At 42.7% G+C, this 15433-nt stretch overlaps 1 protein-coding gene across 2 annotated transcripts in view; it reads left to right on the top strand.

Annotated features, from left to right (window-relative positions):
- Positions 1 to 3683: 3683 nt before the first annotated feature.
- RBM28 (RNA binding motif protein 28) overlaps positions 3684 to 15433 on the top strand; it is a 30275-nt gene continuing 18525 nt past the window's right edge. For both annotated transcript variants that reach the window (XR_011539258.1, XM_070616543.1), the window contains exons 1-10: positions 3684 to 4250; positions 5501 to 5659; positions 5971 to 6065; positions 6777 to 6852; positions 7301 to 7393; positions 8182 to 8253; positions 9069 to 9285; positions 9453 to 9595; positions 10432 to 10504; positions 12982 to 13091. Coding sequence is in view for 1 of the 2 variants with exons in the window: in XM_070616543.1 (XP_070472644.1) it covers positions 4133 to 4250; positions 5501 to 5659; positions 5971 to 6065; positions 6777 to 6852; positions 7301 to 7393; positions 8182 to 8253; positions 9069 to 9285; positions 9453 to 9595; positions 10432 to 10504; positions 12982 to 13091 (1156 nt within the window). In the remaining variant the exon portion in view is untranslated. The remainder of the gene's footprint in view (positions 4251 to 5500; positions 5660 to 5970; positions 6066 to 6776; positions 6853 to 7300; positions 7394 to 8181; positions 8254 to 9068; positions 9286 to 9452; positions 9596 to 10431; positions 10505 to 12981; positions 13092 to 15433) is intronic.

The raw sequence follows: 15433 nt of genomic DNA, 5'->3' as shown, positions 1-15433 counted from the left end.
CCTGACTGCAAAGAATCTTATCCAGTGGCTGGGATGAGTGAGTGTCCTGAAAGTGGCCCCCTGAAGACCATTCTGACTTTCTGGGAAGTGGCTTTTCAGAGGTGGTACATGGCCCCGAGGGGTGAAGCAGAAACTCTGCAGTCATTGGTGGAAATGTCTGTGTTCCTAAGAGTCTGGCTTCAAGTCTTGGTGGACAGCAGCCTAGGGACTAGTTAGTGGTAAAGTTCTTCCTGATACATGTGTCAAGGGCTTGATCACCTTGAGCTGGGAGGCCCAGCAACACCTCTACCATGTTCCCACAAGTTTGAGGTTCATGGAGTAAACTTCTCCATCCAACAACAGAACCTCTTCAAGGTTAGACTCACAACTCCCCCTTCCCCTGCAGAACACACATCTCCCATAGGTGCACATCCTCCCTGGAGAAAATCTGTCTTCCCCAAACCTCAGTCCCATCCGACCTACCAAAGCAGAACACACAGTGCAGAAAACCAGGACCACATCCGGCTGCCAACTGCTCTGTAATCCCTCCCTTGTCTGGAGCGTTTGGCTCTGAGCTCTGTAGTATGCATTTGTCATTTGGCTAAAATGCTGTAAATTCAGAGTGGCACTAAAACAGGGTTGTAGATTAGGTTTGAAAACGAAAATCAAGCAGTGTTTTGGCAGCTGTCTTGCACATCACAGGGAGACCTGCAGGGGCACACAGACTAGGCTTGAAGTGGAGAAATAGGAATAGGAGTGTTTTTTCTTCCAACTCTGCCCATCAGCTCCAGGGGTTTTGAGAAGGGAGGTGAGGGAAACAGGCAGGGAGGCTGGGAGGGGGTGAGGCCTTTGGCCAGATGAGGTCCGTCGCACTAGTGGAAGAATTAAAGCACTGCTCTCCTTGCACGTGAAGATCTGTCTTGGCTGAGTGGAGCATCCAGGGCCTGGGCCCTCAGAAGGAGGAGGGGAGTCACTGATGTTTGGGGGAGAGTGAGCGTCATGGTAGGGAAGAGAAATGAGAAGAGGGTGGTGCAGGCACGGCCGAGGGATGGGATTAGAGTGGTTCTGACTGTGTCTCCTCCATCACCTGGCTCAGCTTGGCTCAGAAATTCTTTCTGCATTGTCACTCTGGGCTGAGGCCCAGAGAACTGCCAGCCTCCTAATTACAGGCATTTCTCACTGGTGTCGTAGTGGCTGTAGCGGTCCAGCATCGGAGCTGCTTTGTGTCATGGAAGGAGTGCTTGCTGCTCAGAGAAATTGCTCTCTTTCTTCCCCACTTATTCTTCCATCTGCCTGTCATCTGCCTCTGCTCACACTCAACTCCTCTCTGCCATCTCTTCCTCACCTTAATCCTTGCCAGCTGCTGTTGCTCATTCACTCTCTCCATCAAGGGTCCTGGGATTCATGCACACACCTCCTGACAAAGTAGTCCAAGGCCCACATGCCCCCAGTCAGTCTCTCTCTCTTCCCACACACACACACACACACACACACTCCTTTTCTGTCTGGAAGCTCTGAACGGGGCTGGTGAGATGGGGAGGGGGGCGAAGGAATACAGCTAAGTGTTCCCCAGCTCCAACACTTCTTTGATTTTCCTCAGCAAGAATTACCTCAGCCCTTTGACTTAATAAACAGGCCGAGATTGGTGAGACAATCCTTCCCTTTTGTCTCATGCCTCAGCTCTTACCCAAAGCAGGTTCCTCAGAGGAGTCCAGGTAGATCCTAATGTGTACATCCTTGGGTTCCAATTCTTCGTATTGTATGCGACTGAGAAACAAACTCACCTTCATTTATTCAATGTCTTTAAAACATTGTATAGAATGCTTACAAGGTGCTAGGTGCTGGGGATTGAAGGCTGAATGAGGCGGATACTAGCCCTGAACTTATGAAGTTGAAAGTCTTTTGGGGAAGGCAGATATTAAACAACTAGTCACACAAATAACTAAAATAGCACAAGAAACTAATTACAATTGTGAAAAGTGCTAAGAGCAAGATGTATGTGGTGTTAGAACACGGCTTGGCTTGCAAGGGGGAGTGGAGCCTGAGGGATGGGGCCTGGGAGAAGCTGGCTGAGCACAACCCAGGCCTCTCTTATTTCCTTTCCAGGCTCCTGCACAGTGATGGATGAGGGAGAGGCCAGCAGATTATTTCCCCTGGAAGCCACGTTGCTGGTGTGGTGCAGTGTACCACGACTCCTGCTATTTAATAAAGAACGCTGCATGTGTCCTGGGTAGATGGATGAGCAAATATTCCTGACTTAAGAACCACGTGGCCTCAATAGATAGGAGGGGCTGGGGCTGAAACTGAGGCTAGGAGACCGAGATGGGGAGCCAGGTCTGAAACTTGGGAAGTATAGAAAGGGTCAGCTGCATTGTTATCCCCACCTAGGGGCACAGAGCTCCTCCACACTGTGGGTGGCTGCTGCCCCCTGATGGGCACAGGGACAGTTTCATTTTGTCCTTTAAGGAAGATTTGAGTCCGAAGCATTTAAAATTTAGCATTGTAGGAGGTATCCCAAAGGGATGTCGGAACAGCCTTCTCAGGGTTCTCTTCCCTGTGCACCCCGCAGCCAGGACTGGGAAGGCCTTCCCATAGCTAGGGCCCTGAAGCTTGCAATTTAGTCTTTGGGGCTGGAATTAATTTTGATTTCTAAGATGGTGAGGGGGCAAGACAGGAAGAGAAAAAAGAGGGAGAAATGTGGAATCCCATACCAACTTTATTCAAATAACCCATCCCATTTCCTTTGTATATTTGTCTCTCTTTATCCTGGATAGGAGTAACCCCATAGCCTTAAAAATCTGTTTTGTATTTCAGTACTTCCTTTCCTGAGTTATGTGTTTAAAAATAACTGTGGCGTTTTCTTTTAAGCACTTGTTACTTACTTGGAGCTAAGGCTTCACAAATATGATGTTTACCATTCTCCCTCCCTGCCCCCATCACTATCAACCAGTCATCCATCTATCCAAAATGTGTTGAAAGTGGCTTGGATTTGAGGAGAAAGGGAAACTTTTCACTGTACATTTTGTACTTTTTCAATTTTCTACTTACCATATGTTCAGGTTATACCATTTAAAAACAATTATTTTAAAAATGCATTGGGTACTCTTTTCAGCTGGACATTCTGCAGGACGCTGCAGTCTTGCACATAGGTCGGTGCCAGAGCTCAGTGGGATGGTAAACACTCTCTGTGTTCCAGGATCCAGGAGCACCCAGATCTCCTCCTGGCCAGTGAGATCCCTCAATCTTGGGTCTGTCTGATAAACTGACCTGAGAGAAGATCTTCTCCTGTCTCTGGGGGGACCTGGGTTCTAGGTCTGTTTGTATAAGCTGGATGCTATGTTTGCTTTGGGTGTGTCCTTATGTGATCTTGCAGTGTGTGTGCTGTGATTTATTTGTAAGATTTTTTTTTTGGATTAATGTCTTTCTACCCCCACTAGACTATATTCTTCATGAGGGCAGAGATCCTGTCTTTATTAGCTCACCAATTTTATCCCTAGTGCCTGGCACATAGTAAAAGCTCAGGAAATACTTATCGAAAGAATGATCGTGTGCGATCTGTGTCTACATGTACTTTAGTAGGTATAATTTGCGGAGTGTTACAGGCACAGTTACAGTTATCTATTACAGTCTGACAGATGTCTCATATTTTCTGAGAACGTGAGAAATGTCCGAATGATGTATGTGATATACTTGTGTCTATTTGCATTCTGGCTGTGTTTCATGCATGTAATCTGAGAGACTGGGCGGCACCTCGGAAAATATTTATTAAACATCCGTTGTATGTCCGATCCTTGGTTAGGCCAGCAAAAACGACTTCTCCTGCCTGCCCTGGTGAATTTGGGATCGATGTCCTGAAAGTGCGATTTTAAGCAGAGTAGGAACTAGCGAAATCGAGTTTCCCTACAGAGGCAGGGGGAGGTACTTGGACTAGGGGTGGAGCCCAAATCAAGTTCAGCCCCCAGGCGTCACCATTTTTTCATTCCGGAATGTTTTTTCCCCTTCCCACCACGTTTTCCTCCGGACTCTTTTGGGTAACGAGCACTTCCGGGGCCTCCCGGCAACACGGCGTGTTCTGCAGGCAAAGGCGACTCGGTGACTCTCGTGCGCCGGCCTGGTTTGCTTGCGGCCTCACGCACATCGGTTTCCCGACCTCATGGCTGGGCTGACCTTGTTTGTGAGCCGCCTCCCGCCCTCGGCCCGCAGTGAGCAGCTGGAGGAGCTGTTCAGTCAGGTGGGGCCGGTGAAGCAGTGCTTCGTGGTGACTGAGAAAGGTATGGGGCGGGGCGGCCGAGGGTAGGGTTGGGGGTTCCTGGGAGCGGGATGGGGGCGAGGACACCCAGACTTCGCGGAGCCATATCATTCTTTACCCGCCCCTAAGAGAAGGGACTGGGCCTTGAGTTTCTTTTTTAAACTGATTCTGCTTTAGATGAGTCCTTAGGTGTTTGTTTTTGAAAGTCAAAGCATTCCCTTAACTTTATATAGCGCTTTCCGCTTATTGTGTGCACTCACATGTAAGATCAGGTTTTGTAATAATGAAAGTAGCTAACTTTTAATAAAACGTCAGTGAGGCTTACTGAGAGTCAACTGATTGCCAGATGGGTTCTGAGTCTTCCATGTATTATCTTATTTGATTTTCTCAACTATCATGAATGCCCACTATGTCACTCTCTCAGCTAGTCGGGGCTTCCCTGGCTGCTGTGTCTACGCAGTCGTTTAATGACAGGCATACCTTCTGAGAAGTGCATCGTTAGGCGATTTTGTGTTGTGCGGACATCATAGAGTGTACTTACACAAACCTGGGTGGTATAGCCTACTACACACCTGGGCTGTATGGTACCAATCTCATGGGACCACCGTCTTATGTAAAGTCAGTCCTAGACCAAAACATCATTATGCAGCTCATGACTGTATTCATTTGGAAAGAAGGGATGATGATATTCGCTTTACCTACCTTGGTGTGTTCTGAAGATAAAGTGAGATAAGAGATTTGGAGCCATTTTGGAAAGTTTAATTTGATGTTGGTTGCTAAGGGTTGGTAATAATGGTAATGGTATCTGCAGGCTCCCGAAGCAATGTTTATCGTTTGAGGTTCTTTTGTCAGGGCCTCAGCCATTCATTGCTGATCTATTCTGAGGAGGGGCTGCATTATTACATTGTAATTTTTGAAGCTACCTTACTTTCCTTACTTCTCTGGTGATGTTCAGTTCTATCTGATGTTGAGTTCTTCTTTGGAGCTGCAGTGTGTTTCATGGATCCTCCATATCCTTGAGATTATCAGGAAAGGAGGAAGAAGAGGAGCTAACAGCGAAGACACCAGGTTAGAAGAGGAAGCCTGACGATTTGTGAGCAAAGTGGAGAAGGGGCCACTGATGCCAACCTTGTTTCTTTCCCTCCTAAGAATTTTGGCAAACTGACAACAGGATCACCCCGCCGTATATCTGCTAGTTTAGGACTTTGAGAATTTACTGATTTAGGGCTCTTGGTTTACGATCGTCTCCCTCCCACCCCGATACTGTTCCAGGGAGTAAGGCATGTCGAGGCTTTGGCTATGTCACTTTTTCTATGCTGGAAGATGTTCAGAGGGCCCTCAAGGAGGTTACTACCTTTGAAGGCTGCAAGATCAACGTGACTGTTGCTAAGAAAAAACTGAGGAACAAGTCCAAGGAAAAGGGGAAAAATGGTGAGTTTCTAGTAAGTGAAGGGAGTTTTCTCCCAGAGTGAAAGGGAGGCAGAGTGGCACTGGGGTTAGCTTCTAGACCTAAAGCTTTCCAAATTTCCTTTTAATGTTCTAAGTCATCCAGTGTATTTTGTTACTTGTTTTAGTCTTTTAGTTACTTCTAAGTCTGGAAAGTCTGGTGTTCTTGGGAGTTGCTTTACTTAACCCTGTGGTAAATGTCATCTGTTGCTAGTAGCTTCTTTCCTGTAGTGTTCTGGGCCGAGAGGTGGGTGGTCTTGGAGCACAGACTTACTCCATTGCCTCCTACTTTTTAGAAAATTCAGAGTCCCTAAAGAAGGAGCCGAAGCCTAAAAAAACCAAAGTGGCAGATAAGAAAGCCAGATTAATTATTCGGAACCTGAGCTTTAAGGTAAGTGACAGAGAAGGCTAACACTGTGTGTTCTGAAGGCTGTTGGAGCCAAGGCATGCTCATTGGTGGAACTCCTCACTAGGATGGTGTAATTGGGCTTACTTCCTTCTGGGAATGAACCTTAACCTTGTTGAATTCAGAAAATGGGCTTGTAGGGGCCAGCCTAGTGGCATAGTGGTTAAGTTCATGCACTTTGCTTCAGTGGCCTGGGATTTGCGGGTTCAAATCCCAGTTGCAGACCTACACAGTGCTCATCAAGCCATGCTGTGGTGGCATCCCACATACAAAATAGAGGAAGATTGGCACAGATATTAGCTCAGGGCAAATCTTCCTCAAGCAAAAGGAGGACGATTGGCAACAGATGTTAGCTCAGGGCTAGTCTTCCTCACAAAAAAAAAAAAAAAGAAAGAAAAATAAAATGTGCCTGTATAAACAAGACCTTATTAAGGACAGTAAGTGTGAAGATTCCCTCCTTTTTGGGAAACTACTGCTGAGAAAGGGAGGGGAGAAAAGCTCTCTGATATCTGTCTTTTTTGCCTTTTAGATACAAAGCCAGATGTCTTCTATTCTGAAATGTTCCATGTCCTAGTCTCAAAAGTGAAAAAGGAGTGCAAATATTCAGGCTCTTCCTAGTGAACTACTTTGGTAGTTGATGTTTGTGTTTATTTGCTGTGATAATCTCTCTTTGTCTTTCTTCACTTTTGGCCTCAGTGTTCAGAAGATGACTTGAAGACAATATTTGCTCAATTTGGAGCTGTCCTGGAAGTAAATATCCCTAGGAAACCAGGTACTAGCAACCCTTCTTTTGTTGTGGATTAGATTAAGATTATTTTACAAAATGGTCTTTTTCCTTATCGCCTTTGAACTAAGCGCCATTTGAAGTAGAAATACAAGGTTCATGTCATACTCTTTGTGAGCCCCAGATGATATGATATACATAAAGTATCAGGCACAGTCCTTGACAAGTAATAAAAACTCAAATACTAGTGCTATTCTCCTGATGGTAGTTTTAGTTAGATCAAACTAGTTTTAGAAGATGAGTTACAGTTTGAGAAAATGCGTTGCTTTCCCCAAGCCTGAGTCAGGGTATGCTCAGCAGGACATAAGCTGTTGCTTTGGGCAAGGGGCTGACTGGTTGGCAGGATTTGGGCCATCTGGGTTTGCTGTCACTTCTTTCTTAGTGTCTGTTGGCTCCCTACCTGCTGCCTCTAACTTCTTTCTACTTTTGCACACAGATGGAAAGATGCGTGGTTTCGCTTTTGTTCAGTTCAAAAACCTCCTAGAAGCCGGAAAAGCTCTCAAAAGCATGAACATGAAAGAGATAAAAGGTAAGTTTTCTATACCCATACCATTGACCCAGATGTTTCTGGTGTTGGGGTAAATTCACACAGTAACCCACTTTCTACATTTTCAAAAGGTGTTTGCATTGTTGAAAGTCTCACTGCTAATATAGAAGCTGTTTTGGTGAAATATTCCTAGTACTTTATTCTAGGGTTAAACTTGAAAGAACCCATGTCATTGTTCTCTTTTCTTTATTTGGTGATGAGTGTCCTTTTAAGTCCCTAATGAGAGCTGTCCCTGAAATAATCACTGATAGACGCAGGCTGCTGTCTAGGGGATGTGGGATCTGCAGGTTCCTCCCTCTTGGTTATCGTCACTGTTTACCATCTGTAGGCTCTTAGGTTGACTGTGAGGCTACTCTGGTATTGATTTACGAGGTACTCTGCCTGAGGAAGGGATTGGCTCAGAGACTTCCTAACTTCTGAATAAGGTGCAGATTATGCCAGAATGCCTGTTTTGCCTCTTGCTAATCTAACTGGAAACTTAAGTCTAACTGGATGCACTCTTCTAATTCTTTATTTATGTTTTACTCTATCTTATCCCAGGCATGGTGGCTGTGTAGAAAGGCAAGATTTCTGTTCGTTGTTAGAATGATTAAAGGTTAAAAAGAATTGACAGCTACTGGAGTTTTATTTAGGACCAACATTGTCTGAATTGGCAGTTTCTTTGTCTCCTTTGGTTCTGTTACAGTCTTTGATGAATAAGAAGCCATTTACAGGAGATAGGAATGTTAAAAAGAAGAAGGCCTTTCTGATGCTACTTTTCTGTCTTACAGGGCGGACGGTGGCTGTGGATTGGGCCGTGGCAAAGGATAAATATAAAAATACTCAGTCTGCTTCTGCTCCAGGTAAGATGTGGTGGTGTTGGGTAGGAGGGGTTGTATGTCCCAAGCTGAGTGCAGAAACAACTATCTACAATAAAAGTATAAAGGAACCTGCTTGTCAGTGAGAACATTGGCCTAGAGACACCCAAAGCGTAAGATTAACCAGAAGAATGAGACTGAAGAGTAAGAAAAGCTCTGAATTCCTTCTGTCTCACAAATGAGCCCAGAGCTCTTTGTCAGTTCATATCATACCATCTGGTGATCTGGTCCCAAAACATAGGATCTTTTGAGTCTAAGCTCCCTCTTGGATGCGGATGCAAGTGAGGGGTGGGGCCTGAGTTCATTGTCCCCTCTACTTGCTGTCCTCTCCAAGCTTTTCATAATAGGGAGTGATAGAACATAAAGAATAGGGAGACTTAAAAATTTGAGTTTTATTTAGAAAACAATTGGCTTTTGAGTCACCAGGTTCTCAGAAAACAGAACTCACTGAGACTAAAGTTCATGGTTGGGCTCCAGAGCAAGGCTTGTGCTGGCCGTGGTGCACAGTGGTGGGCTGTTTGTGGAGGCTTGGTTGCTACTTCTCTCATTCCAAGCCAGGTTAACCTTGAGGTTTCTGATGAATGAGACAGACTCCAAGGGAATCTCAGTGATGAGGGGTTTTTGTTGGGTTTTTTTGCTTTTTTTCCTCCATACTTTCTCCTGTTAAGTACAGTAAGAAAACTATGTGAGATTCTGTAAAACCAAAGAAACTAGGAACTTGGGGTATTAGTTGCTCTTGTTAAAATAACCCTGTTTTGGATACTAAGTGAACTCCTAACTTTCTTTACTTCCCTGTGTAGGTGAGGAGAAGAGGCCTGAACCTAAAGATCAGAAATTAGGTAAAGAGAATGTCAGGGAAGAAGAGAATGTGGGAGAGGAAGCGGAGGAGGAGGGGGAGGATGAAGATGATATGGAAGAGGAAGAGGAGGAGGAGGAGGAGGAGGATGAAGAAGATGAAGAAGAGGAGGAGGAGAATAAAGAATCAAAGGTGATGAAGGCTGTGCAAATTCAGAAGAGGTAAGCAGCTCAGCTTGTTCTGAGACAACAGAGGAAGATTTAGAGTTGTTTCTGAGAGGAAAAGTGATGTCTTTTCCTGCCCCCATCATTGCAGAATTGACACGGGTAAGGAAGTTGGATAGGCCCGTCTCAGCCCAGATCCTTAGTTCTGAACTGTCCCGTTGCAGAGCAGTCAAGAGGGCAGCGCCTGCAGAAGGCAGTGAAGAGGAGCATTCCGATGAGGACGGCGACCTGGAGGACGGAGAGAGTATTGACAGTGGAGAGGAACAGGCTCAGAGTGATACCAACACTGAAGAGCAAGAGGACGAAGGTTTGCCAGGGATCTTTGTAGATGCCTTTAAATTTAAAATAAGTTACTGAGAGATATGCCTCAGTTCAGCTCATGCCTCTTTTTAAATAGGACCCTGAGGTGTGCTGTCAAATTTATGTTTCAATGCCAAAGATGAAACCTTTATATTCCTGTCTTCTAAAGGTGTTTTTGTTTTGTTTTTTAAATGAGTTTGGAGTGGTGTCTGAGAGTTAAGATTCTTTGTTAGGGAATTTAAAACCTAGCTTAGGGGCCGGCCTAGTAGTGCAGCAGTTAAATTCGCACATCCCGCATGTGTGTCTATTTTTAAAAACAAACAGTGAGTCTCCCTTATACCCTGTTCCTGACCACTTAGGGCCCCTCCCCAGAGACAACCAAGTTTCTCGTGTATTCAAAGATATTTAATGCCTTTATAAGCAAACACATACACATATATACGCACATATATACAATATAGTGTATGTTGTTTGTGGGTATGTGCATTTTTTCTCCTCAAATGTCCTACATATTTTATATTTTCAGAAAGTTTACACTGTCACAACAGTACGTGGGGAATCTCTTTTTTCCCATACCATTACCACAGTGGATATCATCTGTCTTTTTGGTTTTTGCTAATCTGTTGGTGAAAAATAGTATCTTATTTCTTGTGCTATGTTTTTCTTTAATTATGAGTGAGTTTGAGCATCTTTCTCTATATTTAGTTTCACATACTTTGTTCATTTTTAATCAGATTTTTTCTTATTGATTTATGCAAGATCTTTATATATTTAAGAAGTTAACCCATTGTTGTATGGCTTGCACTACTCTTTTTCAGTTTGTTACTTTTCTTTTTACTGTAGATGTGCAAGTCTCAAAGAAAAAGAAGAGGAAGCTACCCCCTGATGTGAATGAAGGGAAAACTGTCTTTATCAGGTATCCCCTTCTACCTTGACAACTGCTGATTATGTCGCCTTCAGAGGGTTCTCTTTTTTCTTCTCCCTCCTTCCCTCTTTCTCCTTTTTTTTTTTGGTGCTAGTTCTGTTAGCTAAGCCAGAAAGTTAGATGCCTCTAAGACCATTAGCACATCTGGCCCTAAGAACATACCAAACAATGAGAAACGTAGGAGAATCAGAACTATACAAAGAAGATAAATAGCAGGGGTCTTCATATCTTGTCCTCATTTAGATTCCATTCTTTGTAATTGGGGTGGCATAATTTGGCACAAATCAATTCTTTAACTATTAGAAACATCTTGCTTCTGGCCTTTGTTTTAGAAGGAGTGCTGGGGAGGGAGTAACACCGCTACTCCAAAATGATTTCTTTCTTCATGCCTAACTTATATTCTAAAGTAGTGTCCAGAATAAAGTAAGGCATCCTATTTCTAGGAAAACTGAGGGAGAGAGTTGGGCTGGAGTTAGGTTTTATTTCATGTTGTCATTGCTCTTTTAGTCCTATTGACTGCAGTAGATTGGTTTTTTCAGAAGGTTGGGATATCTTCAGTACACTTCAAGCATGCCTTCTCATCCTTGGGTCTTATTTTAGAAATGAATATTTTATCCTCTTGTAGAATTTTCTTTTTTGCAGGGGATGATTTGCCCTAAGCTAATATCTCTAGCTTATCTTCCTCCTTTTTTCTTCTTTCCCCCTGCCCCAAAACCCCAGTACATAGTTATGTATAGTTCTAAGTTCTTCTGGTTCTTCTACATGAGCTGCCACCACAGCATGGCTACTGATGGACGAGTGGTGTGGTTCCGTGCCCAGGAACCGAACCTGGGCCACTGAAGTGGAACATGCTAAACTTTAACTACTAGGCTCTGTACAATCTTTTAAGATTGTTTTTGTTACACAGTTAATTTATGTTTATTGTGGGAAATTTAGGAAATAAATGAGCAAAACAACACCAAAAAAATTAACCTTAATCACTACTCAGAGAACACCCGCACACATGCCCGTATCATGAATATTCACAAAAATGAGTTTAGCCTATGCATGCTGTGCTGTAGCCTATTTTCTTCCTCTGCAGCATATGTCTACATAATTTTTTTTTACTGTGTTATTTAGAATTGCCATATAAATAATTTTGTATTTGTAGAGGATTCTATCTAAAAGGAAGGAAGAAATGTCGCATTTAGAAGCCTGTGACCTCAATACCAAGGGTACCATTCCTTATACATCTTTTAGTTAATAAAGAACTTAAGAAAGTCATGGGATGGAAGAGAAAAAACTATGTACATGATGAGGCAAATTCGAAGAAATAATGTGGCTGGGATATGTCTTATTACAGAACATCTTCTTTATCTTGGTTACTCCATAAGGCAGGATCATTTATGGGCTCGTGAACTGAGTGTAAGAGAAGTCAAATAGGTATTTATTTGGGACTGTTTTTCTTATCCCTGGAAGGCTGCGCATAGCTGGGGAGATGAGGAATCTTCACACTGTGTTGAAATTTAGTAGAACAAAATCTCCTTCCAACATTTTTTAATCCCATCGAGAGAAATAAGTAATTTTCTTTTTTTGCACTTAGCCAGTAAACTTTACCATATTTGCTTTTGAGTTATTATTTTGAAGGACTTTATGACTTTTGTAAAATTTTAACTGAAACCTGATTTCATAGGAGCACAGAGGAGAAAATGGCTAATTGAAAGACAGGGAGAGTTTTGACTTTTCTCATTAGCCTGCTGTGAGTCTTTTGGTTGTAGTAAGGGAAACTAAATTTGGCCAGTTTAAGTGAAAAAGCGGGTTTGTTGGATGAACATTAGGGTGACTCACAGAATCAAGCTTGTCAAAGAGCAAACCTCAAGAAGGGGATGAAAATCTGGGTAGTTCTGAGACCCTAGCTGCAGCAGGCCATGGGTCTTTTCTCTGAGGATCCCCACCGCCCTTTTTTTTCCTTCTTAAGGTATAGCATGCATTCTGTAAAGTGCGTTAACCTATGTGTACAACTCAGTGAAATTTTTCATATATATATATGAAATACATATATATATATACACACACACACATACAAATATGTATAGCTGTATATATATTACCATGTAACCACCACCTTGATCAAGATATGGAACATTTTCAGCTCCCCAGAAGTTTCCCTCGGGTGGGGCATTGCTGTTTGGAAGTGAATCTGCATCTGTAACTTCTGGTCCTTGTTGTATGTCTGCTCAAGTTTTAAATTCCTGGGAAGGAGAATCTGATTGACTTGGGCAGGTCAGTCAGTTATGGCTGAAGGACAGAGTCATACATCAGAGACCTGGCCACTGGGGGCCACCCCTGTTGGTGCTATTCCTGAACAGGGGAGGGTGGTCATGGACAAGAGAACCCTCTAATTGATGTCTGACTCACTCACCTTGTACTGGAACACAGAATCTCACTTTTGTTATTGACCTTTCTTGTGACCTGATTGTCTTCCATAGAAACCTGTCCTTTGACTCAGAGGAAGAAGAGCTTGGGGAGCTCCTCCAGCAGTTTGGAGACCTTAAATATGTCTGCATTGTCTTGCATCCAGACACAGAGCATTCTAAAGGTATTTGCTGTCAGCTGGTCAGGCCCTAAAAGGATTGAGACCACTGTCACAGGCACTGAGTAGGTTATGTGAGAGCATAACATGTGCCCTTCTGAGGGGTTCACAGGCCATCCAGGTTTCTTTGGTCCATAGAAGCACCAAGGACATTTTGAGGTTGTCTTCCATCATGTCAAACTCATCACCTTTAATGGTGCTGCCAGCCGTAATTTTGTCTAAGCTTTTCAAGCTCTTGCTTATTTACTTTAGGGTAATGAATTCCATTTGTTGTTCTCCTTTGAATTTCAAATGTGATAACATTTCCTGGGTATTAATCATTCCACATTGCTTGAAATTACTGGAATCTTCCTCAGCTCTTTTGTTAGAAATGGAAGCTGACACAGAAACTTTGTTGCAGTGGCAATAGTCAGAAGGAAAACTGTGTAGCGGTAGTGCTGCCTTCAGGTTTTTTTCCCCTAAAGCTGTTTCTTTTGATCTTCAAGGGTTGACCACTCCTTATTCTAGTATACTGTTGTTAGGGGACCATCTTTTCAACCCATTCTCCATTCATAATCTTTGATTTCATCAACTGCAGTCATTCTCCTAAAGCAGTGAATTTTTAATTCGTTATGATTCTTGATTCCTTTGAGATCTAGGAAAAGCAATGAACCATCTCAGAAAAATACCACTTCTGAGGGTTTGTGGGCTCTCTGGAGCCTATCCATGGATTAATAACCTCCATTCTAAACTTTCTTATTTTCTGAATTGATGAGATCTGATCAGTTTTGGTTTTTACTCAGCTAGAAAAGATGTAAATAAGGCAATTTGATGGAAAGAAAATCCAGCTGCTTCCTGGAGATTAGGGATCTAATCCCAGCTAAGCCATAGAACAGCTGGGTGATTTTTGGCAAATCATTTAAGCACCCTGGGCTTCAGTTTCTTATGTGTAAAATGAGTGGGTTTAACTAGAGTAGTCACTTAAGGTGCCTTCAGCTCTGATATTCAGTTATACTTCTTGGACCTTCTCCATTCTAGTATGTTCTTCTAAAAATGGGCAACTAAAGTTGCATAGAATGTTTTAAGCAGTAAAGGATATTGCTTTACTTTGATGGTATCTTTTATTCCTTTTTGAGTGCAGTAGTATATTGAGTTGATATTTTCAGAAGGTAGTCTACAGTTGACCTGCTCAGTCTCTTTCTTGGTCTATTAATGTTAGCTGAGAGTTAATGATCTTAATAAGCATAGTTTTCATTATTTTTTCATAATGCATTGTCTTTCCCTAGCTCGTATTAAGGTTTTCTGGCACTTTTTCTGCCTACTCACACAACTTTGGCCTCCTGCTACAATATTTCCCCGTCAGCATGCCATTTCACTGCCTGAAAGAGCTAAATATTATCTGAAGACTTTTTGGGAAGTGTTAAGACTGAACCCAGTACTGATCCTGGAAATTCCAATGATAAAATTCATACCCATTCAGAGAGAAGTACTTACTCACTTTCTTCATATTGGATAAATAGGCGGATCTGCCTATTAGAAACATTTTTTCCTCCATATTTATTATTTGTTTCTTTTGAGTATCTGTTAATGCTGGACATTATGGTAGGTACTAGGGATCTACAAACAGCCAAGAAACATGCCCCTTATTCCTGAGGCATTCACTCTGTTTGGGAAGGTGCCACCTGACCAGCACTGTAATAGAGATGTGAGTGGAGGACCTGTGGGTGGGGTACTTGACTCTGCCTGGAGGAGGCAGGGAAGACCTAGATGGTGACCCTTGTGTTGGCCTGCTACATGTGTCTTTTCAGTTAGTCTGCTAACATTCATTCATATTTTTTTTTTTTTGAGGTAACATTGGTTTAAAACAAATAAATTTCAGGTGTACATCATTATATTTCGATTTCTGTGTAGACTACATCATGTTCACCACCCAAAGACTAATTACCATCTACCAGTATACACATATGCCCTATCACCCCTTTCGCCTTCCCAATCTCTGTATCTATGTGCTTATTTGGTGGTGGTGTTTTTATTTTCTTATGAGTGAAATCGTACAATATTTGACTTTCTTCATCTGACTTATTTTGCTTAGCATGCATAATACCCTCAAAGTCCATCTGTGTTGTCTCAAAACAGCAAAATTTCATCTTTTTTATAGCTGAGTAGTATTCCATTGTGTATATACACCACAACTTCTTTATCCATTCATCCACTGATGGACACTTAGGTTGTTTCCTAGTCTTGGCTATTGTGAATAATGCTGCAATGAACATAGGGATGCATATATCTTTACACATTCATGTTTCTGTGTTCTTTGGATAAATATCCAGAAGTGGAATAGTGAATCATATGGTAGTTCTATTCTCTTA

This window comes from Equus przewalskii, chromosome 4 (genome assembly GCF_037783145.1).
Source record: "Equus przewalskii isolate Varuska chromosome 4, EquPr2, whole genome shotgun sequence".
Taxonomy (NCBI): domain Eukaryota; kingdom Metazoa; phylum Chordata; class Mammalia; order Perissodactyla; family Equidae; genus Equus; species Equus przewalskii.
This window is presented reverse-complemented; position numbering and strand designations above follow the sequence as displayed.